The sequence below is a fragment of the Arvicola amphibius genome, chromosome 3 (assembly GCF_903992535.2).
Source record: "Arvicola amphibius chromosome 3, mArvAmp1.2, whole genome shotgun sequence".
In the NCBI taxonomy this organism is placed as follows: domain Eukaryota; kingdom Metazoa; phylum Chordata; class Mammalia; order Rodentia; family Cricetidae; genus Arvicola; species Arvicola amphibius.
This window is the reverse complement of record NC_052049.1, coordinates 121,502,014-121,527,766: the sequence shown is the minus strand read 5'-3', so window position 1 is coordinate 121,527,766 and position 25,753 is coordinate 121,502,014. Positions and strand designations below refer to the sequence as shown.

Genomic DNA, 25,753 nt, shown 5'->3' with positions numbered 1-25,753 from the left:
GCCTACAGCCACTCAGTTTACTATGCTTTTTAAAAATTACTCTAATGTGTGTGTGTGTGTGTGTGTTGCGTGTGTGTGTGTGTGCACTTGTGTGTTCAGTACCCACAGAGACCAGAAGAGGACATCAGGTCCTCTGAACTACAGTTACAGATGGTTGTGAGCGGCCATATGGGCGCTGGGAACCAAACTTGGTCCTCTGCAAGATCAGCAAATGCTCTTAAACCCTGATCCATCTCTCTAAGCCACCAATTATTACATTCTTTTAATCTTTTGCTTATCAGATAAACCTGTAGACTGAGTTTGTCCTTCGCTATTGTCTTATAAGAGAGTTGAACATTATTTCACGTGTTCTTGGGAATGAGTCATCTTATGGCTTCTCTGTTCTGGACCTTTGTTTGATATTTGAACCCAACAGTCATTGATAACATTGGTCCTTTGATGCTCGAGATAACAAAGAACGAGGTTGGCAACACCTGGTATTTGCTGCAAGTAGTTCATGGGTGGTCTAAGTATCTGCGGCCTGGTCACTGGAGCATGTCACAGACCTGTGCTGAATGTCACGTTCGGTTCACTTAATTTCTACGCTTCTTTGCTTCTTCCCCTTCAGGCTGCAGTGCTAAGTACAAAGAGAACCTTCGTGCCATCCAGCTCTGCAGACGATACTGTCAGGATATTCTCATCAGTCAAGATAGCCATCTCTTCCCAGGTCCTTGTCCCAGACTGGCGTGGGAGTTTAACACTGTCTGAGTTGATGGGAGGATGTTATATCTGGGTGGCGGGGACGCTCATGGGCTGGGCTCCAATCCCTTTGTTCCTCAGACTGATCAAGTAACTTCTGTCTCGTTTTCCTCCCCACCTCTGGGACTCCGGTCTTTGTCCTCAGCCCTGTTTACTTATCTGGACTTGTTTGCCTTTACTCTCTCGTTTAAACCCTGTTTGCCAACCATCCTAAAGTTTTCGTCATATGCACTGGGATACTTTCCAAGTTTCCCTTTTGCTTGCTATGCAAATGTTTTCACACATTCTTTGCCCCCATGACTTGACTCAGTGCTGACACCTAGCGAAAGTTTTAAATCTATTAGTGGATAAAGATGGATGTAACCTAGAACATGACAGATCTTGTATAACAGAAAGTCAAGATTCTTGATTTAGGCTCCCAAAGAAAGGTAGGATTATATATATAATTATATACATATATATATATGTATATATATACACACACACACAATTACTTATACCCTTTAAAGACAGGGCCAGTCTTCCTAGGGTTTGAACTCCTTTAGAACAGTGCCTGAAGCTGCCGTTGGTTGTCAGCCATGATGCTCAATCATAGTGAGTGACTGGAAGGTTTTTAGTGGTTGTGGGTGAGGGCTGCCATTTCTCCAGAGAAGAATCGGAACAGAAGAAAATAATTGAGGGCTTGTTTGGGGGTTATGCTTTACTTTGTTTGTGGTTGAATGATCTACAGTTTTTATTTGCAATCCTTGCTTCCAAAAGCTGTCCAAATTTCCCTGTGGAAGTCAAATGCTTATCTGTTACTATTGCACAGTTGTCTCGTGTTGTTAGGCCACACGCAAGATTTCTCCAAACTCTTAGATTCTTCAGCTCCTTAATAGATGTAAGATCATGATCTTGCTTAAGACAGCAAGATCATGTAAGTCTTCTGGAGACTTCTAAGACAACCATGTGAGCTTGCTGGAATAGTGAGGAGGAGTTGTCCTTTTGTGCTCCATGAGCCATTTATTCAGAGGAAAGCACTGCATTCTGGGGAATCGCTTTCTGATGTAACCGATTCAACAGAAAGCCAGAAATTAGAGAAAGATGCTAAAATCTTTAATGCATACTTAGTCTTTCAGAGGTTACTGCATTTCCTTCTTTTCTATTTAAAATTTGCGGAGTTGAGACGTGAAATGAAACAATCTATGCAAGTCTTATTCTTTAGATGTGCCAAGTTGTTGAGCAATTTACATTTAGCAATAGTTACTAAAAGGTAAATAGGAACATTGGGAAGGGGGAGGAGGAGAGGTAGGGCGGAGACTCTAGACCGAGGAGACAACAGCTACCACAGAACAGCGCCAAGTCTTTTGCTTAGGGCTTCAGTTTCCAATAGGAACAGAAATAGATTTTCTGAAGTGAAGATTACATATTCAAACTATGAGTTAAATGTTGATAAGTGTGATATCCCATTCAGTGGAAGAGCAACAAGCCAAAATGAGAACTCATTTTCTGCAACCATGTTCTGCATATCCACACCATCGCCGAGCCTGCACAACCAGTCTCTGTAACAGCTTTCACTACAAGCTTAGCTCCCATCCACGTTTCTGTCTCCCAAGCTCTGCTTCACCACATCTGCACCGCTCACGAGCAGTCCAATAGTATATAAACTGTCAGAGGGCAGAGTGTCAGCAGACTTTTAAAAGTAGCCTGGGGCACACAATCAGTTCTAGAACAGCCTGGGAAACAGAACGAAATAAAAACAAGGAAGGAAGTCGGTGGCGCACGCCTTCAATCCCAGCACTCAGGAGGCAGAGGCAGGCAGATCTCTGTGAGTTTGAGGCCAGCCTGGTCTACAGAGTGAGATCCAGGACAAGCCAATGCTACAGAGAGAGAAACCCTGTCTTGAACCCCCCCTTCCCAACCCAAACGAAACAGGAAGAATAACAAAACAAGAAAAAAGAAAGAAAGAAAGAAAGAAAGAGAGAGAGAAGGAAAGAAAGAAAGAAGGAAATTATTAAATTCATATGTCCTGTCTTTCCAAATTCATTATACATTTTTTGGGCCCCAGGTTTGGCATTAACAATATCAAGTTGCATAGCTTATATAAATTGTAACTCTCAAAACATCTGTCAAGGATCTCAAATGTTGCTAAGTGAAAATGCTGCTCATCCTGATTCCATAAAACTCTGGGGTTAAACTAAGCAAACGCTCATGCTCATGAACTTGAAGGAGGTGTCTTTTCACCACCACGTCTGCTGGATCTCATTCTTAGCCTTACTGCTTTGCCGTCTGAGGCGTGCGTTCAATATATTTACGCTAAGCTGGAGTCACTGGCCTGAGCACTCCAGGGGGCTTCACACAGGTGAACGGCTACCTACCTGGCTGGGGCTGGGGTGCACACAGAACGATTGCTTTGACTCTTAGGGACTATGTATGAACTTCGAAAGTGACATCTGTGGTGCCCTACGCTGGGGAGCAGGATTATTGAGGTGGGGAATTTCCCATTTCCTGGAGGTGAACTGCATTTCTATCCATCCGGGTGGGATAGGGACAGAGCTGCTGGAAGGGAAGCTTGCGGCTTAGTAGGGAGGACAAATGACTAGAAGCAAAGAGTCCTGGGCTTTGGTTTTTGTTTTATTTGGAGTGGGAGGGCTGCCTCAATTAGTTGGCCATGATTATTTCTGCTTAGAGAAAAAAAAGAAAGAAATCTTCTCATTGAAGTCCAAAGCCAAAGGGGAGGAAATGAAAGGCTGAATGTTCTTCTGGGCTGGTTAGTTTCCTGCTGTTTGACAGGCTGTTCATCATGGCTTGTATTTGTGATGGCTTCTGTCCCCTCCTCTACTGTTGGATGCCTGCTCTCAGCTCCTCTCCCAGTCCATCTGGAGATGGGGAACAGTTCTAGACTTCTTGCCAGAATACTGCCTGGAAATGGGGCCACTCTTCCCCTCACCTCCAGTACTGGTCACAGGTCTAAGACTTGATCTTTGCCAGGAAGTAATGTCAAAATATTTCTGAGAGATGACTATCGGAATGTAGCTTTGTTTGCTGTCCTTGGTCTCAAAGTGTGCAGCCTGTTTGGACCCACTAGATTAGTAAACAGTGAGCTGGACCCCCAAATCTCATCAAAGCTGAAACCTTCATTTACCCATAATCTCCTTTCCACGTCTGTCTTCAGAAAAGGGGCCACCAAGTCCTGCAACTTAACATTCCAATGTTTCTTTTTTATAAATATTTATTTATTATTTACACAATATTCTGTCTGTGTATATGCCCAAAGGCCAGAAGAGGGCACCAGATCTCATTACAGATGGTTGTGAGCCACCTTGTGGTTGCTGGAAATTGAACTCAGGACCTTTGAAAGAGCAGGCAATGTCCTTAACCTCTGAGCCATCTCTCCAGCCCTTCAATATTTCTTGAACCTCTTCCCTTCACTTAATTCCTCTCTGTCTTGGTCCATTTTATGTTGCTATAACAGAGTGCTGCAGGTGGGTAATTTGTTTCTCATAGTTTTAGTGGCTGGGACGTACAAGTGCTGGGCATCAGCATCCAGCAGGGACCCTCGTGCTATGTCATCCCTTGGCCTGAGAGAGCAAATCAGAGAAGCTCAATTTACTCTCTCTTCTCCCTCCCTCCCTCCCTCCCTCCCTCCCTCCCTCCCTCCCTCTCTCTCTCTCTCTCTCTCTCTCTCTCTCTCTCTCTCTCTCTCTCTTTCTGTGTGTGTGTGTGTGTGTGTGTGTGAGGGGGAAGGAAGAGAGGGAGGGAGGGAGGGAGGGAGGGAGGGAGAGAGAGAGAGAGAGAGAGAGAGAGAGAGAGAGAGAGAGAGAGTCTGTGAATCCCAGGCTGATATTAACTTGCTGTGTAATCAAGAACGATCTTGAATTAATTGTCTTCCCACACCTGTCTTCTGAGTGTTGGCATTATAGGTGTGCGCCAATGTGCCTGGTCTATATCATTTTGGGATGGAACCCAGGGCTTCATGCATGTACTCTACCAACTGAGATACATTTCTATCCCCCACACTTGCTCTTAAACCAAGTTCCTCTCTTGCAATAATGACAGTCTATTCCGATGGACATAGCCCTTATGACCCAGTTACCTCATAGGGTTCCAACCCCCAGCATCACAGTAGTGGCAAAAAGTTTCCAATATATGAGGACTTTAAACTTTTGTACAGAATTCTCCTTAATCCAGACTGGACCCAGTGCTACCACTGGGTCTTTGACTTTGACTTTATTCTGTTGCTCTAAATATGTCCACGATTCCTCCTTGTCTTCTGTTTTACAGAGCATAGGGTCCTAGGCATGGCACAGGGGCCTTCCATGACCCATCTATGCCTCCGAATTTGCCCCTCACTTTGTGTCCTGGGGATCCCACCTCTGCTTTCTGGTTGCACCTCACTGGTTTCCCACATAACTGAGTCTTGCCAACACTACTCTTTGCTTGTTCAGGAACCTTCCTGCCTCTACCCACCCCTCATTTCTCTCCAGACTCAGTTCAGGCGGCATCTCCTCCAGCATGGTATTCAATGACCTCTGGGCTCCTATGCACAACTGCCTGATCATTTACCACACAGTGGTGAATATACAGTTGGCCCTCCCTATTCCTGAGTTCTATACCCATGGATACAAAACAAAAACAAAATACAAATTAACAGTATTTGAAAATCACATTAAATTTGCATGAAACACATAAACTTTTTGGTCATTATTCCTTAGACAATACAGTCTAACAATTTTCATAGCATTTAAATTGGGTTAAGTATCATAAATAATCAAAAGGTGGCTTAAAGTAGGTAGCCTGCAGGTTGTATGTAAATACTGCATCATTTTAAACACGGGACTTCAGCATCTGTGGATTTTGACATCTGATGGGGGATGTTGGCCCCAATCTCCCATGGATATTGAACATTGACTATTTGGTGCTTGAAAGATTTTATGGAGGAGTTTAGTATCTCTGCAATTAGGAACATGGTAGGCGCTCAGACACATCTGCTGAGAGTGCTTGCTGCTGGTGTTACTGAATTCTGATGCAAAAAAATTTCTGTCCCATAATGCTGTCATTAAAGGGAGGAACAGACCTGCCAACCTCTGTCCTCTGGTGCTATGAAACACTAAGAGGAGGAACCTGAACCCCAAACTGTGACAGGTTCCAAAGATAATTGCCATAAAGATCAAATAGAGGCGCTAGTCATCCCTGTCAGCTCTGGAAGTAATGTTGTAATGTTGATGGGTGCCTGACTTAAACTCCCAAACTCTTGCCTCCCAGGAAGAAAAAATCCAAGGCAAAGAAGTAGACGGGCTCTGGATTACATCCTGACATGACCTACTCATGGAGGTACACACAGCCTTCAGCCGTAGGAGGCTGCCACCAACGGTGCCTGCAGTACCAAAGATACTGCCATAAAGAGTGGGAGACAACGGACATTGGTACCAGCTGGATCATCAAACCACCTCTGAGGTTCAGAAGATAGTTCAGTCAGTATAGTGTTTGCCTTAGATCCACGAAGTACCAAATTTGATTCCCCAGAACTCATATTTAAAAAACCAGACTCAGTGGCATACACTTGTAATCTCAGTCCTGGGGACGCAGAGACAGATGGATCCTTGGAGCTTAGCCTACTTAGACCCTGGTCAGCTAGAGACTGTCTCCTGAGAAACAATACCTAATGTAAATCTCTGGCCTCCAATAAGTGTAACACACACACACACACACACACACACACACACACACACACACACACACTCCTCTGACCTATGAACACAAATTAAAACCATTTCTGCTCTTTTGAAGGGCTACTGATTAGAAGCTGTAGTATTTACACTATTTGCAAATTGGGTTTTTAGATGTGTGCAAATTGTTTTAATAAAAAATTTACACCAGCTAGGGAGATAGTTCAGCCAGTAAAGCATTTGCCATGCAGGTGTGAGGCCAGAGTTTGAATCCCCAGGCAAGGTGACCCACCAGTAAGTCCCAGTGCGTGGAGGATGGAGGCAGGGGAATCCCTATGGCAAACTGGCCAGCCAGTCTAGCTGAATGGACAAGTCCAGGTTCACTTAAAAAAAATAATGTTTAAAGTGACTGAGGAAAGTTTCTGGTGTTGGCTTCTGATCTCCGCGCACATGCACACACATATGCGCACACACATGCACACCATACATCTATTGGTTTATTACAGCAGACCCACTTCAAAAACACACAAAAGGTGTTAAATGGCAGCCTGCAAGGAAGTAAAGAAGAAAGCTGGGGAAGAAGTTCATCAGAAGCCGGAGAAGGGAGGGATCTGCTGCGGCTTTGAAGAAAGAGACAGCTAACCTGGAGGGGATATGCTACTCATAAATGTTTAAAGACATCGGCCTGGATGTCAGAGGCTAGGTAATTAAACAGCTGTGGATAGACATGACCTCATTTATTGACCTCTCTGGTTGCCTTCTCTGGAGCCAATGTTATATGGCGACCTACGGTAGGAATGGACTGTCGTGAGTGGAGATCGCTTGACAACACTGAAGGGGTGGCCACACTCTTCTTCACACACTCCCCAGTGGCGTGTACTTCACACACTCCCCAGTGGCGTGTACTTCACACACTCCCCAGTGGCGTGTACTTCACACACTCCCCAGTGGCGTGTAGTTCACACACTCCCCAGTGGCGTGTAGGGCCATTGCCACCCCTCCCATACACATAGGAGTGTTTCTTTTTAAACGGTAGGACTAAAAGAACACCAGCTACTCGGGGATGACTTCTAGCAAGCAGAGGCCTTGCTTGGCTCCTGCTCCTGCAGAGGAACTTCTAAGTTATTGTGTAGCCACGCCCTCCGAATGGAAACATTCCTTCTTAGAGGGATGTTATTCAAGACTCCAGAAGTAAATGAAATTCATAAGTGCAGGGAGCTCCAAAAACTTGTGAGGCCACGAGGTGCCTCCCTAAGGTTATTCTCACAGTAACAACTGCCAGAGAGAGGAGACTGACCCAGCTCAGCCAAGCAAGCCATTCAGGGAGTTTTGGGGATGCAGCCTTCCTGCATCCTACCCATCCTGCTTTTCAGCAATGCAGCAATGCAGCAATGCAGCAATGCAGCTGCCTTTAGTCACCCACATTCTGTAGCTAACCCCTCATCTAGAGTTCTGCCAACTCTGGTTCAGGAAGCTAGACCTCTCTGGAGTTGTCGGTTGTTAGTGCTTCATCTGGGCTGAAAAGGGAAAGTCACATGATGTAAGTGCACTCTCAAGGACAAATGTTATATGTAATCCAGCTAACAAGTTAAAATGACTCTCAGATTTGCACAACCCCTAAAGCCAGTTTTTATATATCTCCATGGCATTTGGGAGAAGAGAGCTGCCACACACAAATACACAGCAGCCATTTAGGAAATACTGTTCAAAACCAGGTGGTGGTGGCGTACACCTTTAATCCCAGCACTTGGGAGGCAGAAGTAGGTGGATCTCTGTGAGTTTGAGGCCAGCCTGGCCTATAAGAGCTAGTTGCAGGACAGGCTCCAAAGCTACAAAGAAACCCTGTCTCGAAAAACCACAAAAAAAGAGAAAGAAATAGTGTTCAACAGTCAAAGTAGAGCTATATCTTGTAATGGTGCTTAAGGAAGTCCATTCTTGGGACCAGGACCTAAGTGGCTTATGGCTATCACAGCCTTGTGTGTACAGTAACCTGCACTGGGGGTGGGGAGTAGGGGGTGTAAAATAAAAACAATGAGAGGAAAAGGTGGTTCTTCCAGTTGCCTGGCTACACAGCTCCAGGGGCAGAGGATAACTTGATTCGGTCAAGCAACTGTAAGTCAGGAAATAGCAGAAACAAAGCTCCTGTTTGTAGCAGGAGAGTCCCCTCAACTGGTCTATGCCAGGACCCCAGGCTTTTTCCTCCCTAGCACAGGATTTCCTGAAATATTAGCATTCTCTCAACTCATGCAAAGGAATGGAGGAAAGATGGGACAGTTGAAGTACATAATCCAAGGGTCCAGGGGCTGTCAGGTCCCTTAGCAGATGTTAGTCTCATCTGAGGAGCTTTAAAAAGGCCCGCTCCACATGCCTATCACCCGTGGTCAGGAGGTCATGGGCCCCAGGGGAGCTATTGCTGTTCTTTTGGTAAACGGACTTGTTAGAAACTGTCTTCTAAATATTTATGGCTATACTCATAGATTAGTGCTGCCCTCAACCTCGGCCACAGAAGCCTCCTTCTGCTGTGGGCAGCAATACAGATTAACAAAGAGCTGAGAACAAGTGAATGTTGAGTGCATAGCCATTACCCCATCAAAGGCTAACAGAACATCACCACAAAGGGCAGGAAAGCACACGAGTCTGGGAAAATGTGCTGTGGATGGTATTTTGTAGACACAATGTGCCTATTGTACTGATGCGCACACCACAGCTGTGGTTATCTGCATAAGACCCGCACAAGATCAAACTAACAAACTCAGCCAACATTCCAGCTGGCAGCACTAACTAGACTCTGTGGTTTCAGGGGGAACATGCCTGTGGGAGGAGGATGTATTGGTCTGTGCCCAGGAGGACGGGGGGCAGGGTTGGACATGATCAAGATATATTATGTACATGGATGAAGAGTCAAAGAATAAATGATGTTGTCCGAGAAAGAAACACATTCTGCGTCTAGGGACATTCTGAGGTCAGCTCATAAGGCCAGAAGGAAATGATCTGTGCTCCAGGCTCGCCGGCTCAGGAGCTGGAATAGGCTTCTCTTGAGATGTATGGGATTCTTATATTTTCATATTTTTCTGTTCATACTCCTTTGTCTTTGTCCTCCCTAGTGATATACTAAGCAAAACCTCCTATTCCTTATAAGCATGATTTGATGATTGTACAGTATCTCTGCAGGTAGGTCCTCCTAATAAAAGCCTAGCACATGAAGCATACTGTGTCCTTGAAGCTTCCAGTAGGCTCCTTGGATCCCAAGCCTCTCTAATAAGAATTTACAGTCCAAGACTTTGTGGTTTCTTCATGACTGAGCTTCACATCCATGGTAAGTGGAACCCTAGAATCTCAGACATTAAGTAAAAAAAGAAAGGAAGAAGAAAAGAAAAGACAAAGACAGACAGGAAGAAGGGAAGGAAGGAAGGCAGGAAGCCAGTTAATACTAAGGTGGGGCCAGGCATTGGTAGTTTTGAGAGTTTCTTAAATCATGGTTGTTTCAGCCACAGCTAAGAATCACCATGGCCTGGGACATGTCATCATAGATGCCAAAGATGCCCAGCAGATGTGTCAAGGGCCCGAGTGAGCATGGAGAAGGCAGGTGCACAGCTAGTCCCTTGGACAGGCAAGTCTCGTGTCTGCCACAACAGCATTGCGTCACTTCAGCTGAACCCAGTCATTTACAGCCCCAGCCTCTGCGTAGGCACAAAGCACTAAGCTTCACCCGGGAGGGACTTCAGAGTGGGTGCTTGGCCTCACTCAGAGCAGCTGATTAGAGTTGCAAGTGACTGGCAAGACAGTCATGACCCTCACCAAGAATCTGAGCCAAGGAGGATCATCCCATTGGAGGACAACAGAGCCAGAGGTCTGGGAAGAGGGGGTATGGGCTGCGAGCAGCCTGTGCCTGGAGGAGTCCAGTTTCAAGTCCTTCAAATTCTCAGTTTCAGACCCAGAGCCTCTAGTACCTAAGGGGCCCTGCCCTGAGTCTATGCTCAAAGACCTTGACTTTTGCATGTACGATTGTGCCTGGTCACAGTCCCTTCTGGGAAGGGACTGCTCCACACAGAAGGGAGCAAGGCAGAGAGAAGCAGCGGGCTGGGGAGGCCACAGCAGAATAGGGCACCTCCCAAGGTACTTAGTGTAGGGAAAGAGCACAGAGAAAAGCATGGGATGTGGACAGCATTGTTGCTTATGGGGGATGCTCCAGAGAACCTTCAGGCAGGGTAGCGAACGTGGATGAGCAGCGTTAGGAGAAAGACTCTAAACTGCGACAGAGGAGAGGCAGAACTATGGGAAGGAAGAAGGGGCGGGAATGAGCTACTGGGGAGGGGGGGCACCTGCCTGCATCCTCTGCTTCTGACTGTGGTCCTGCCGGAACTGACAGATTAGGAGGAAGAGGGAAGCCAAGGGGTTTGCTCCCCTCTTTTGACTGACTTAGGGAATTTCTGCAAATGACCTTCTCTCATCTTCTCCAGGGCTCACACCCACCAGGGCTCCTCTTTCTATTGCAGGACCCAGAGGCTTAGAGAACACCACCCAGCCCTCTTGTGTATAAAACAGTGACTCTTAGAGCTGGCTCGCACTGGCTCTCATTACTAAATATTCAGGAATTTTACAAGCCGGTTGCTTAACTATTGCTGGTTGGAAATTGGCCAGCACAACAGATCAGAAATTTATTTTTTTCTTCCCCATTACCTGAGAAGAACCACTTTCCAGCATGTTTTGGCGTCAATACCCCCAGTGGTGCAGGTTCCATGTACCATACTGCCTTCCTCTGACTTACTATCACTCCCCCATCTCTCCCCATTGGTTCTTTTTGTCGGCCATGAGGCCAGTTCACTACCTTATACACAGAGTAGTTTCTGGTTTTCAGCTGGATTCTAACCGATTCCCAGAGAAGGGACAGGAATGAGCCAGAAGTGTCCAGAAGGTGCCTTTAGTTTGGATTTGGGGTGCAGGAAAGGGGTCTTCTGGGAGCAAGCATGCTCAATGCTGAAACACCCAGGGAGGGAGACTGCTCAGATGGGAGCTGCGATTCTGAGATGTGGCAACTCCCGCACCCAGCTTTGATTTTTTTCTCCTTTCTCTACATCTTACAAGAAGATGGAGGACTGATAGGGGCTTCAGGGAACTAGAAAGTATAAAGAGGGCCCAGCTGTGGTAGCACCTGCCTGAAACCCCAGCAAAATAGTGATTACAAGTTACCTGTAAAAAGATGTGTGTGTGTGTGTGTGTGTGTGTGTGTAATCCCAGAGCAACTACCAAATATATTATACTGATAAACAGTTAAAACTTCAGTAAACAATTTTGAAAAGAATACTTTAAAAGGCTGCAAGGGGACCAGTGAGAAGGTTCAGCAGATAAAGGCGATTGCTTCTAAGCCGGAGGACCTGAGTCTGATCCTTGGGACCCACAAGGTGGAAAAAGAGAAGCAGATCATTCATTCACCTTGTCCTCTGACCTCCGCATTGTGTGCCGTGGTACATGTGTACCCCTTCCCACAGAAAATTAATAAATATTTAAAATATTTTAGTATTGCAGGCAGGAGAGGAGAAAAAGAGGAATAAAAAACAAATAGGAAATAAAATGTTAGACGTAAATAAACGCACTCACGCAATGATAGAAATGGTCACTATGTCCAAAAATACACTATTAATGTAGTCCACAAAAAAACACACTCTAACAACCTTACATACATAAATGTGATGATTTAGGCAAAATAGACTCATTTCTCTGAAACTGTCAACTACTCAATTTATGCAGAGAAATCTAGTTGGAAAAGCCTGGCTTCATTAAAGAAATTTGATTTATAATTAAAATCTTTGAGAAAAATAAAACTTTATTTCTGGAATTTTTCCCAAATGCTCATAGAAGAAGTTCCACTCTCTCTCACAGGAATAGGAGAGAATCCGTAACAAAGCCAGAGGTACTCAGCATTAAGACAGACAAAAATCAGCTGGCCCGTGGGAGGGCACACCTTTAATCCCAGCACTTGGGAGGCAGAGGCAGATAGATCTCTGTGAATTTGAGGCCAGGCTAGTCTACAGAGTGAGTTCCAAGATAGGCTCCAAAGCTACACATAGAAACCCTCTCTCAAAATACAACACAAAACCAAAAACAAACAAACATAGAAAACAAACAAACAAAAAACCCCAAAACAAAAATCCAGATATAAATCCTAAGCATGCCATAGTGATTCATTCCTGTAATCCCAATGCATAGAAAAGGAGTCAGGAGGATCAGAAGTCTGAGACCAGCCTAGACTGCAAAGATGAGGACAGACGGGGCTACACATAAGTCTGTCTCAGAAATAAAGAAAACAACAGGTTATAGGAAAGACAGCACATCAGTATCTTTCACAGTCCAGATGCCCAAACTAAGGAAATAGTAGCAAACCAATTTAACTATACACCCTTGACCAATGGGGCTTCCCCTGAGAATGTGCCTGTGTGCTAGCCCGATGGTAGGAAAGTCCTGCCATAAGGGTCATACTAAAGAAACCGTGTGACTATGGATGGATGGGTGGATGGTCCTACAGTCTGCAGGTCAAGATCAAGTGGGGCAGGGTCCTGCTTCCTCCACATGACCAGGCCGTGACCAGCCCTGTTCCTGACCATTCCTTTCCCCTTGTAACTGTATTGGCAGTCTGCACATGGCTTCTCTCTCATGTCTGCTCTGTGTCCAGAGTTTTAAAAATGAGGATATTAGTGTCATTCCTGTAGGATTCCCCTCAATGATCCAGTTTTCAGTCATCTATCTATGTGAAAGCCTTCTCTCCAAGAGTCACACCGAGGGACTGAAGGTTAGACAAGCATGCATTTTCAAAAACAGTACATTTCTGCAAAAATATTAGTATTTTAAAGGTGGTGACCGCGAATACCATATCGAGTCTAAAAATGCAAAACCGCATGATGCAAAAACTTTTGTCTCAAAGCATTTGACCAAAAATCTCAGCAGCAAGAAATAAACTCTAATGCAAAGTGTCTGTCAGAAAAGTGTAACCAACATCACATTTAATGACAAAAGACTGAAGCTTCTGGGTCAAGGCCAGCATGTGTACTCCTACAGCCCTGCTCAGTGCCTTGTTGGAAGCCCTAAGGAAAAAGGACATACTTGTCAGACAAGAAGAAATAAAACCATCTCTATGTAAGTTTAGCAAAATATTGGGACCCAAGAGCATTAGTGTGGATTTACACTAATAACACACAGGTAAATCTAAGACTAATACAGGAAAGTGAAGGAACATAAGAGGCAAAATAATCTTTATAATTTTGATTTTAAGATTTACTATAAAACCATGGAAATCAAGCAAATGTATTTATTAAGGAAAGAGCATATAGATACAAAAATAGGACTGAGTCCAGAAACACAACCCAATACATATTTTTACAAAGGCATAGAAGCAGGTCAGTGAAGGAAGGACTTTCTGAGAAATTTATTGGGATAACTGGGCATCCATCACCAGGAAATAAGATGAAGCCCAAGCTAAACTGTTTACTATGTATGAAAATATTTCAAAAATGGAATCATCTAATACATCAGACTTGAAAGAAAACCCCTCTAAACCACAGGAGAAAGATTTCTGTGCTTTTGTGTCTGGCAAAAGTTCTCCGAATGCTACCAAAAGCACAGTTCTCAAAAGAAAACTTTGTATATTGGTTTTCACCAAAATGATTTTTTTTGTTCTGTAAAGATACTATGAAACAAGCTACAGCTGGGAAGAAAATGCTTGTAAAACCCTGCACTCCACAAAGGTGATGTCCAGAATATATATAGAAATTAAAAAAAAACAGTAAGAAAATGAGCAACACAAAAATATGCGAAAGATTTGAATAGACATCAAAGAGAATAGATGAAAAGCAGATAGCTACATGAAAATGTTTACCATCGTTAGTCATTAGGAAATGCAAAATAGCATATAATAATACCACAAACTTATAAGATGGGGTAAAATAAAAACACTGAAAACATTTGATATTCAATATTAGACCTGGTATTAGACTCCCAGCTTCAGATCTGTGGACAATGAACTTCTTGTGTTTGTAGATTACCCAGTCTAAGGTGTTCACTTCACTACAGCAGCCTGAGTAACTAAGACAAAATCTGGAACTCTCATATTCTATTCATAGGAATGAAATATGTTATAGCTATTATGGAAAATAGCTTAGAAAATACTATATGTATTCAAGAATAGGATATGATAAGTTCATTTCTTGTTTTAAAAACATCAGGGCAATCTGGGATAAAGGGGATCCTGCCTCAAAAATGAATAGAAGGCTGCAAAATGGCTCAGTGGATAAAAGCCCTTCAAGCCTGTTCTCTGGAACCCACAGAAAGGCTGAATAATCAGCTTGCACCCATGAGCTCAACACTGCCCTGGGAATGAGCGCCTTGCACCTGTGTGCTTAGCACTCATGTAGAAAATGGGAGGCAGAGAGAGCTCATGGGCCAGCTAGCCTGGCATATTCAGCAGCAGAAATGACAAGAGAGACCTCAAAAGCATGGTGGAAAGGAAATTAAATATTATTCCTAAGATGTAACTATTTCAACAGTTTAGAGTATAGCCTTATGTAATGTATATATAGAGAGGGCCAGTGTGAAGACTCAGCTGGAGAACCCACCTTCCCCCAAGTCTGACAGCCAGAGTCCATCCCCTGGAGAGAACCAGCTCCTACAAGTTGTCCCTGGCTTTTACACAAGTACTGGGGCATGCACACTCACGTGCGTGTGATCGTGTGCACACATACGTAAATAAACAGTCTCAAAACTTTAAATGTATATAGGACCAGAGAGATGGCTCACTGAGTAAGGATGTCCCCAATCCTGACAACCCGAGTTTGGCTCCCGAGACCTACATGATGGACTGAGAGAGCCAACTTCTGCACATTGTCCTCTGACTTCCACACATGGACTGTGCACATGTGTGCACATGCCACCCCCTCCAAATAAGTAAGTAAAATACAAGATACTGATGGTAAAATGTGTAATATGCACTTTTAGTGTGTGTGTGTGTGTGTGTGTGTGTGTGTGTGTGTGTGCCTACTGAACTTGACTGGTTTCCTCAATCCTTTCTTTACCATATTTATTTTCTGGCAAGGTCTCTCATTGAACCTGGAATTCCCCGAATGGCTAGACTGGACTGGCAGGTGAGATTCTCACCAGTGAACCTTTGAAAAAGAAACCACTGGGGTATTAGTGAGGCATGCCTTTAGGTATGTCTGTGGGGTGTTCCCCAAGAGGGTTGACTGAGGACAGAAGGCTGGCCCTGGCTGGGGTGGACACCATCCCATGGCTGGGTTTGGATTGAAGAAAAGGGAATGAGAAGGCTGGCTAGCTGAGTTCTAGCATTCTTCTTTCTCCACGTCCTGGTCCTCCGACATGAAATACAAACCCCATTCCCACAACTCTAATCTCCTTCACACCTTCTCTGTCATCATGAACACTGCCTTCTCCAGCCATGACCAGAGTAAATCCCACAGAGCATACTCTGCTTTGGGTCACAATGATAATAAAAGTGCCCAATATAACTGCCTAGGGTCATTGTGTCCTCTGCTTCCACAGTCAGTGGAAATAGGAAGGGTTTAAAGATTAAAGATCTCAGTTGTGGATTTACTACCGGCTGGATGAGCAAAGCAAGAGCGTCACTTCAATTCTTTTTGCAGCGTGGAAGGCAGTAGTGCACGGTGATGGTGTCCAAATTACACCACACACACTTCCTGGCTTGTTGGTATTAGCGCAAGCTATCTCCTATGTGCTGGGATTGGAGGTTTAAAACATTGTAAGAATAGGAAAAATGCAAGTTCCCAGCCAGTGACAGCCTTCAGTATAATTATTGTTACCTATTTTTGCTTCAAAAATTTTCAAAAAAATTTATGCGTATGAGTGTTTGACTGCATGTATGTTTGTATGTGCACAGTGTACATGCTTAGTGCTCGTGGAGGTCAGAAGGAGGTGGCAGATAGATACCCAGAAACTGGAGTTACAGATGTTCATAAGCCACCATGTGATGCTGTACATTGGACCTAGGTCCTCTGCAAGAGCAGCCAGTGTTCTTAATTACTGAGCCAACTCTGTAGCCCTATTGTTAGCTTTCAAGAAAGAAAAATAAAAATTTCTGTTTGATCAGATTTATGATGAAAATAAAAGCAAATATATAAAAGTCCATACAGATGTAAATATATACAGATAAATACATATACATTCAATATGGGAGAAATAAAAGTTATTTAAAGCCAGATAGATCTTGGATCAAGTTTTGGATTTGTACTTTGTAAACTAAAGGACTCTGGGCAAGTGTTTTACGCTTGTTAAATATCATAATACGTGTCCCAGGGAATGGATGCGACTATCATTCAACGTTGACAGAAAAAAATAATTCTAAGACAGACTTAGATTTGAATTCTATTCTACTACTTACTTTAGAGAAAATACTCAACTTTTATAAGTAGCTTCTTTCTCTGTGAAATGGAAACTAAAAAGTGTGCCTAACATGGTTATTGGGAAATAAAATCTATACAGCATGTTTCTGCGATGACCGGCATACAGTATTGACTAATAAATGTTAGCTGCTATTATTATGACAATAATTACTGTTATTATATAAAAGGCAGTACTTAATAAAGGCTGCTACGGTTATCTCCTCTTACTTAAGTCTCCTCTTGATGAGAAATATCTAAGAGATGGAAAACTGGGTCAAAGGCAAAGTTTATCCAAAGTGTGCTATTGATCACTAGGGTTGACTGCAGAGACAGCTCAGCAGTCAAGTATGCAGACTGATTTTGCAGAGGGTCCAAGTTTGGTTCCCAGTACCCACATCAGGCAGCTTATAACCACCTGTAACTCCACCTCTGGAGGATTCCATGCCCCCTTTGGGGCTTCTATGGGCACCTGCTCTCACATGCACAGACCCACACACCAATATGCATTATATGCACAATTAAAAATAATAAAAACAATACTTTTGGAAAAGGTTTACAATCTACTTAGTACACTAATAACATGCTTACTGCGGGTATCTCAAAGTTAACTTTCCTTTCTGATTGTAACTCAACATTTCCCCATCTCTTTTGTTTATTTCTGATGTATATTCAAGTGTGATTGGTCTACTTCTCTCTTTTGCCTACTTATCGACTAGTATCTTGGTGGTTCCCTTAAAATTTTGAATGAATTTCCAGTTTATTAAAAACCACTGTAATAGTAAATGCAAATCCTCTCCCAGAAACCGGAGCCAAAGAGGTCAAGGGCTGATGAAGATTCGGGGATATCTCTGCATGACTAAGAACACTTGGGGAGTCAGGGGCGGGGCACCTGTCTCCTATATTGGGATCTCAGCTATTCCTATAGCTTTGACATCTATATCTGAACCCTCTGGCCCTGTGTAACTGTGCCATCCTATATTTCTAACTATAGGAATACTTTCCAGTCGTCTATTATCATCTCAAATCTATCAGAAACACAAGTGAATCCATCATGTCCCTCAAACAGCCAAACGCCCCTATCTAGCCCCTCCCTGTCCTACCCAAGAGATCTTGAAGCTGGTTCTGAGGAAGCGTAAAGGCCCCAACATCTCTCAGACAGCTCAAAGGTTTGAGCTGTTTGAAGTTACAGGGATTATATAAGTCACCTACCCTAGCCGGGCGGTGGTGGCGCACACCTTTAATCCCAGCACTCGGGAGGCAGAGGCAGGCGGATCTCTGAGTTCGAGGCCAGCCTGGTCTACAAGAGCTAGTTCCAGGACAGGCTCTAGAAACTACAGGGAAACCCTGTCTCGAAAAACCAAAAAAAAAAAAAAAAGTCACCTACCCTGAGTTTTTATTTGGAAAATATAGTGACCATACTTCTTGAGATAAGGAGCAGAAGAGACAGTTGGGTTCCAAGCTATACCCAGTCCTTTCTGGAGGCCACTGTCTGCTACAGAGATGAATGAACATGGGCTGGAAGATGGTAGATAATCCCATGGAGATAGGAGTATTCGACAGAGGGAGCCAGGAAGTAAGCGGGAGAAAAGGTGCCAGAAGTCATCGCTTTTGGACACTTGGTACAACCATCTGATTTCCTTGAAGACGTTTCAAGCTGTTTGGATGATCATTTTGGTAGTTTAACACAACAGTTCTAAGTTTGATGTTCATACTAGCACTGTAGCTCTCTCTGTGGGTGCTTCATCTATGACCTGAGCATATGAGATCAGAAGATGTGTTGCGGCCTTCCGCCCAACAGCTAACCTTCCAGCATTCGCCACCTATGCATAGACCCATTTCCCCCAAAGGCAACTGATGTGGGCAGCATGAGCTGCAGTAGAGAAAGCACAAGGCAAGGGCTGGGGCAACTCTAGAGCTACTTTAAAGGAGCAGGAGGGACGGATGAGGGATAAGAGCACTTGCGGTGCAAGCGAAAGACTTGAGTCAGCACTAGCGGATATAAAAATCCAAGTGTGGCAGATGCTTGTAACCCTGGAGATATGCGGGTTGTAAGCCTGGAGATGTGAGGGTTGTAACCCTGGAGATGTGAGGGTTGCAACCCGGAGATGTGAGGGTTGTAACCACGGAGATGTGAGGGTTGTGACCCCGGAGATGTGAGGGACGAGACAGGAGCGTTGATGGGGATTGCTAGCCACCAGCCAGCCTAGCTCAAGGTTCAGTGAGGGACCCCGTTCAAAGTAATAAGACAGAGAGGGATAAAGCAGGACACTAGCCATCTTCCTCTGGCTTCCAGGACTATGCAGATACATACACATGTGCACATGTACCACACCCGTACAATATAAACACAACAGTAATAAATTAGTATAAAGACGCCCTACACACCCTTCCTCCATTTCCCTTCAGGTGTCATGTTTTACATAACTCCAATACAGTACAAAATAAATTCCCTTGAATGGAATTTAAAATAAATTCTATCACTATTTCTAAGACTACTGGTTTGTATAAGTACTGCCACTGGAACTCCCAAGACTATAATTTAAAAAGGGCCAAGCTGATGCCTAAATGCAAGCTTTCCTCCCTCACACCATTTCCTAATTCTGCCCTTGCTTTCCCCTCATACATAATGGCCACCTTCTCTTAAGAGACAAAGAACATTCCCAATGACACATTGAGAACTACAGTTTGGGAGCCTGGGGGATTGTGTATCCTTTCGAGCTATCCCTATACATGTCTAATGTCCATCTCTGGGCGAGGTGATATCTGTATGGCCAATATGGGTGTGGATACACTGTTTTCAGAAGGAAGACTTTTTACACAGCTGGAGGGGATGGAGCCTGATTTTCAGAAGCAGAGTGTGGTAAGATCTCCATTCTGAAACTTCAAATGTGTGGCCTCTCCCTGCCCTCTGCAGCCTCCCCCTTGTCCCTCAGAGAGTCCTGTAGGACAGGAGGGTGAAGATGAAACTTCGAGCACAATGTCTTCCATCTCTGCAAAGACTAAAAGCATCCCCCAATTTGAAGATTGTTCTTGAAGGGGTTTCTTCTGAGTTAAGGGAGAGAAGGGTGGGCGTGGGAGGGGCTGAGGGGAACCGGGAACCTGATGACTTCACCAGCTTTCTAAACTCCAGCTTATGCCTTACATTGCAGCCTGAGGGATATCTTGGATTTCTACCCACAGTTCACTGCAGAAGACTTAGATAGGTCTGCGGGTCCCTTCCCTAGCAGGGACTGGGAGAAGGTTGGTTTATACCCCCAGTTAACCACTTCTGAATTTAATTTGCTAGTAACTTATCCCTCCCTTACCTATAACACTGTATTTAATAATAAGGTCATTGGTTAAATCCCGTAGAAACTCCTTCTTACATCACCACACCGCAGCCAACCCCACGTGTCTAAGTCCCATTCACCCACGCAGGACTCTGACAAGTTCCTGGATCTCCCGCCCTGGGCCTCCGGCTTGAGGGGAGCAGCTGCCAGGATCCAGCTCTCGGGAATGCCCCACAATAATTCACGTGCCCCAAACGGTCAGAGCCCTTCCCTAGTGACTTATGAGGCACCTGAACCCCTGAGATGTCTGAAATCTCTCAGCCGAGGTTCTCCCAGGTGTCCTGAACAGGTGGGGACCTAGGCACAGAAAATGCGAAGAAGTAGCTACAATCTCCCTCCTCCCCGCGGAGACTCACAGCCAATCCCAGTCGGGATGGAGAGCCTGGAGAGAGCACCCAGAAGGCATCTGGAGACCCACAGAGAGAAAGCCACACAGGTTCCATCTTCCCACCCGGTAGCAGCAACTGCGCAGGGTGCCAGCAGGTGCCCAGGAGAGCAGAGCGGTTCCCTGGATTCCCAGACCCCGAGATGCAGGCCCAGCCCCCCCAGCCCCCCTCCGGACACACAGGAGGAGTGCGCTTCCTACCTGATCCTGTCCTTCTCTGCCCTTCGGAGTTCCTCATTTCTTTCCAGGACCTGGAGGATCTTTCTGGCTTCTTCCTCGTTTAGGAAACTGAAATCAAACCCCTGAGGAACTTTCGTCATTTTCTCTCCCGTGTGCGAGTTATGTGTACTTAAGCTCCTTGGCGCCTCCTGTTACAAAGCCATTTTTCAAGATAAAGAAGACTAGTTTTCCCGAACTTGATCCCATAGCCCATAATAGCTCCGCGCCTTTGAAAAGCTAAAACCACAAACCTAGGGACCGGCCCACACATACAGGGCTCCTTTTGACAACACCTTAATGACATGTTTCTCTCAACCTGTCCAACCGAGATGCAAACTGAGTGACTAAATGGGGAGTAGGAGCCAATCGCATCTGAAGGGGCGGGCCTTGCCGCGTCTCCTCCCTCCCCCCCTTCCTCCCACCCTCTATGTGACTTGTTAAGCAAACAAGCCTACATAATTCTGTCTCTAAGTGAGGCTTATCCTTAAGTGTTAGCCCCAAAATATTTGCTTGACTGTTGCTGTTGGCTGGAAGAACTTGAGCTCGGCTAGTAGAAAGACAGAAGGAAAACGACTCATAATTAATCCTGTCTTTCCCTGACTAAAAGCAACCCCTTGGAGTTTGAGGGTTAGCAGGAGGGTTACTCCGTTTGAAAGACCAGGGAAGGTTCAACTTACTACAGGGCCATTTGTCTCAGAGGGACTCATAGAAGGACTGGCACCAGGTTACCCGTAGAAACGGGTTCTTTGCCAATCTTGCTACTGCCCTCACAAACACACTCCCACTGTCTCAGAGAAAGTCATTCTCAGACTTTGGTAAGCTAACAAATGAAAAGCCCCACTTAGGTTATTCTAGAATGTGGCCCTGAGGCAAAGGGTATTCGAAAGCACCCGTGTCTAGAGCACATTGCAATCCCGTGCAACCACAGCAGTTGATTTTCCTAGAAAGACAATTATTCCGTGATGAAATAAAGTCAGATATTTCCTAAGATGAGCATCTGTATGCTTTTTTTATTATTATGAATGCCTTTCCAAAAAACATGTTTCTTTACATAAAAACAATTTTGTTCAATGAACATGTATGTCCCAACACCTTTAATTTGGTCCTTTCTGATGTGACGGTAAATGGCTTCTAACATCTACAAGGTCTGTCCATACACACCATCTTTTCACAGTAAATAAACCTCATAAAAGAAAAACAAACAAAGTCACGAAGTAAAAAATGGCTGGTTTTGCCTCTGGCCCCATGGCTTATTTTGATTATCACTGATGGCATGTTGGGACAGCTACCCTTTGAGATGACTTTTTTGTGGGTGTCTATTATCTGCATGAAGTGGGGATCCACTCTACGCATCCATATTGTACAACACAGAGCTCTTTCATAAATCGCTCCTATGTTAATGATGGTGGTTTTTAAATCTGTCACACACTGTTCAATTATTCTTGCATGTTCCTTTATTCATTTATTAGGTATACATACCGATTTTCTAATGTGGATAGTTGTGCCCCCCACCCCCAACTTTTTTTTTTTAATCAGTGAACTAATTGCAGTTAAACTATTCTGGATCTTGTTTCATGAAGTCACTGTTTACACACTAAACAACATAGTTCTTTCCTCATAATCACGCGAGGAACTTAGCGTGAATAGAGATATAATTACTTAATAAAAAGAATCTCTTGGGCTTGAAAGCTGGTTTAGAGGTTAAAGCTTTTGCTGTTCTTGCAGAGCACCTGGATCAAGCTCTAAGCATCCCCATTGGGCAACTCACAACCACCTGTAAGTCCAGTGCCAGGGGGATCTGATGCCCCTGATATCCTTGGGCACCTGCGCTTATGTGCACGTATCTATACATTTATTAACAACAGTTGAAGTATTAAAGTACCACTGAGCATACAAAAGAAATTAGTTTTAGCTAAATGGGTCAGTGCAGAGGCTGTGGCGTTTGGGCTGAACCAGGAAGAGTAAAGTTTGAAGAAAAAAACAGACGGAGGTGGGAGAAGACATACAACTCTATTCTAGGCAAGGAGAACAGCAGTGGGTTAGATCACAGAAATGGACTCTTGGGATCTTCCCAGGTTCTCTCAGTTCCTCTGATCAATGGCCACGACGAGAACAAACTTTGAAGCTAAAAAGTATAGGTGTGTATACGAGGACTAGTAAGTACTTGATCTGCCTTGGCTAAAACATACATTTTCTTTTATTTTTGAAACAAGGTTTCACATAGCCCAGGCTGGTCTCACAATCCCTGTAGTTGAGGTATGTAGCCAAGCATGGCCCTGAACATCTGCTGTTGCTGCTGCTCCACGTTCTGAGCGCTGGGATCATAGGCATGTACTACTACCCTCAGCCTAGAGCATACATTTTCAGTAGGAGGAAAAACTTACCTGTTTATGTATAAGACTAAGATATGCACACAACACATAGGTAGATAAATATATCTATAATATTAGCATTTCATGAGGGGTGATTAGTTTTCAAAAGATTTCAGGAGGAACAGCAGTGAAAAGGTTTAGGAGCGCTGGGCTACAGAGCACAGGAAGAATAAATAAGGCTGAGATCTGCTGTGAATGCTGTCCTAAGGAATATACTCTCTACTATATGAGCAGTGCAGAACCAACGCAGGTTTTGAGGGAGATGATGACACAGTTGGAACCGAGCTTTCGGAAGATGACTTTGATGGCCAGAGACAAGGAGGAATAGGTAGAAGAAGAAAGACATATATGGAGTTTGAAGAACCTGTGATTCATTCATGGGGTAATCAGTACCCAGCAAGGACTGGATCCCTTGAAAAAGGGATAGAGAAGTCATTTATTTAAATATGATTGCCAAAGCCTAGAGAGCAAACAGGATGGATTCAGCAAAGGGTGTACAGGGAGTAAGACTGAGCCTAGACCTTTCATGACCAGCTCCATCATTGGCACTGATTCATGCTTCATCCTTCATTGTGGCACCATAAGGCATACTATTGGGAAAGTTTTATTCTGGCATTTTATATCGAGAACTTTGGTGGATGGGGCGGGCAGGAGCTGCCCTGCAAAACGGGTTGCTTAGAATGGTTTCATTGGGATTATGACCACAGGGCTTTAAAGGAAAGCTAGCTCTTACTCAACCAGCTGTGTGCAATCTTAGCATCTGGCAACCTTGGCAACCTCCTTCCCAGCCTTTCAGCTAAAGAGATACTCATCAGTTTGGATTTTAATACCAACAGCTGGATAGAAGAACAAACACTCTTTGGGAACCTCCCATGGTCTATCTGTTCCAGGTTGTCGACCAAATCCCAGCAGAGGGATTCTTGATAACCACTCAGCCAAGAGCAAAGCAGATCATATCACTTAATGGAATGTCTCAACTTTTGCCACTGCAAGTCCATCTGACCCTGGTGGGCCACTCTGAAGTAGCACTGGGGGTCAGGGAGACTTTTCTCACAGTACTATCTTCCTTACCTATTTTGGCTCGTCTCCCTGCACAATCTCTTTCAACAGCAGATTACGGGGTGCACTTGGTGGCAGCGCTTAGCTTAACAAGCAAATACATGTCAGCTTGAAAATAAGACATTGGTGTCGGCCCTTTATTAGTAACGAGGAGATGGAAGGCTGCGAGAACAGAGTTTGTGTAATCGTTCGCTTCAGTTTTCACCGTTCTGTTTGGTAACTGGCTTTACAAATCTAGATAGAAACTTCCGTCTTAGTTCCCCCCGAGGTTCAGTCCTGCATCCACAGATACAGAGTCACGATTCTGTGGAAAAAACAGACCTCAAAACTCTCTAAACATTTACTCTTGTTTTTAACTTATAAAATGAAGATCATGACAGAACCAGTCATACAGGATTAACATAAAAATTCAATGGTGACACAAAGCAACTAGCAGAGATAACACAGAGCTTATATTTAATAAATGGCATCTATGAATAATGTTCTTTGGACACAGAGATGCCTACAATGTACAGAGCTTGAATTCCTGACTGTCAAAGCAGCACTATTTGTTGGGCTGAGAAAAAACTGGGAACCATAACACAGGAATGATATAGAAGATGTATTAGTTACTTTTCTTGCAGCTATAACTTAATGCCTGAGAAAAGCTACTCAGGAAGGAAGGGCTCTTTTTGGCTCAGAGTGTGAGGCCTGTCGCAGCAGGGAAGATATGCAGCGATGGGTGTCACTAGATGTGGTTATCGGAGCCTGTGGCAGCTGGGCACATTGCACCCACAGTCAGGAAGCCCTGAGCAATGCATGCTGGTGCATGCCGCTTGCTTTCTCATTTTTAATCAGTCTAAGACTCCAGGCCTGTACGCGTGGAAGACCACAGTTAGAGTGGGGTCTTCTCTTAGTCAAACCCTCTGGAAATGTCCTCACAGAGCCAGCCACTTATTTGTTTCTTCTGTGGTGCTAAATCCTGACGGGATGGCCATGAAGACTGACTGTCACAGATGGAGATGCAGCGCTCGGGCTTACTGTTCTTTGTGGAGCTTAATGTAAGCATGTGGTGTTATACAGGGTGGGGGCTTTTCCTGTCAGCTCTTCCCAATCCGCCTCGAGAAAGAAGACCAGAGCAAGGCTTGCGTTGGGAGCAGACATCATTGATGATGCTGTGTGGCAGAGATAATAGCTACCAGGTGCTCCCAGCTTTCTATTGGAGGAGCATCTCCCCATGAAAAGCACGCAGGAAAGAATGCATATTCTTACCACCCAAGTCAGATAACTTACACCTCTTCCTATCCTGGAAAGGGACAAGTACTGCTCAGGCAGAGAGGTTCAGTGAGAGTCCATTCATGGGAGTCCCCTCAGAAAAACGAAGGGGTGTTTATTCCCCATAATAATGTCCGTCATGTATAAATGTAAGAATGCATAAAAGAACAAAATGTTTCTTGGTTATTTAATGTTTATTTATTATCCACATGATGATTTTATGTTTAGATTTTTTTTTTTTAGAAATGACATATGAAAGTGTTCCATAATGTATAATGTCCCTTGCATGACTGCATAGACTTCCCCAGGACAATGCAGTATCTTGGACCTCTGAGTAATATAAACT

At 44.3% G+C, this 25,753-nt stretch overlaps 1 protein-coding gene and 1 long non-coding RNA gene across 2 annotated transcripts in view; one reads left to right on the top strand and one right to left on the bottom strand.

The window, feature by feature from the left end:
* Nucleotides 1-20,995, bottom strand: part of Exph5 (exophilin 5) — a 70,002-nt gene extending 49,007 nt beyond the window's left edge. The window contains exons 1-2 of the mRNA XM_038322479.2: nt 20,974-20,995; nt 20,705-20,871 (exon numbers count right to left, since the gene is read on the bottom strand). Coding sequence (XP_038178407.1) covers nt 20,705-20,823 — 119 coding nt within the window. The 5' untranslated portion in view covers nt 20,824-20,871; nt 20,974-20,995. The remainder of the gene's footprint in view (nt 1-20,704; nt 20,872-20,973) is intronic.
* LOC119809580 lies at nt 1,088-7,007 on the top strand. Its single transcript, XR_005284650.1, has 3 exons — nt 1,088-1,166; nt 5,983-6,191; nt 6,893-7,007. It is a non-coding gene; the product is annotated as an uncharacterized LOC119809580 (long non-coding RNA).
* Nucleotides 20,996-25,753: the final 4,758 nt, after the last annotated feature.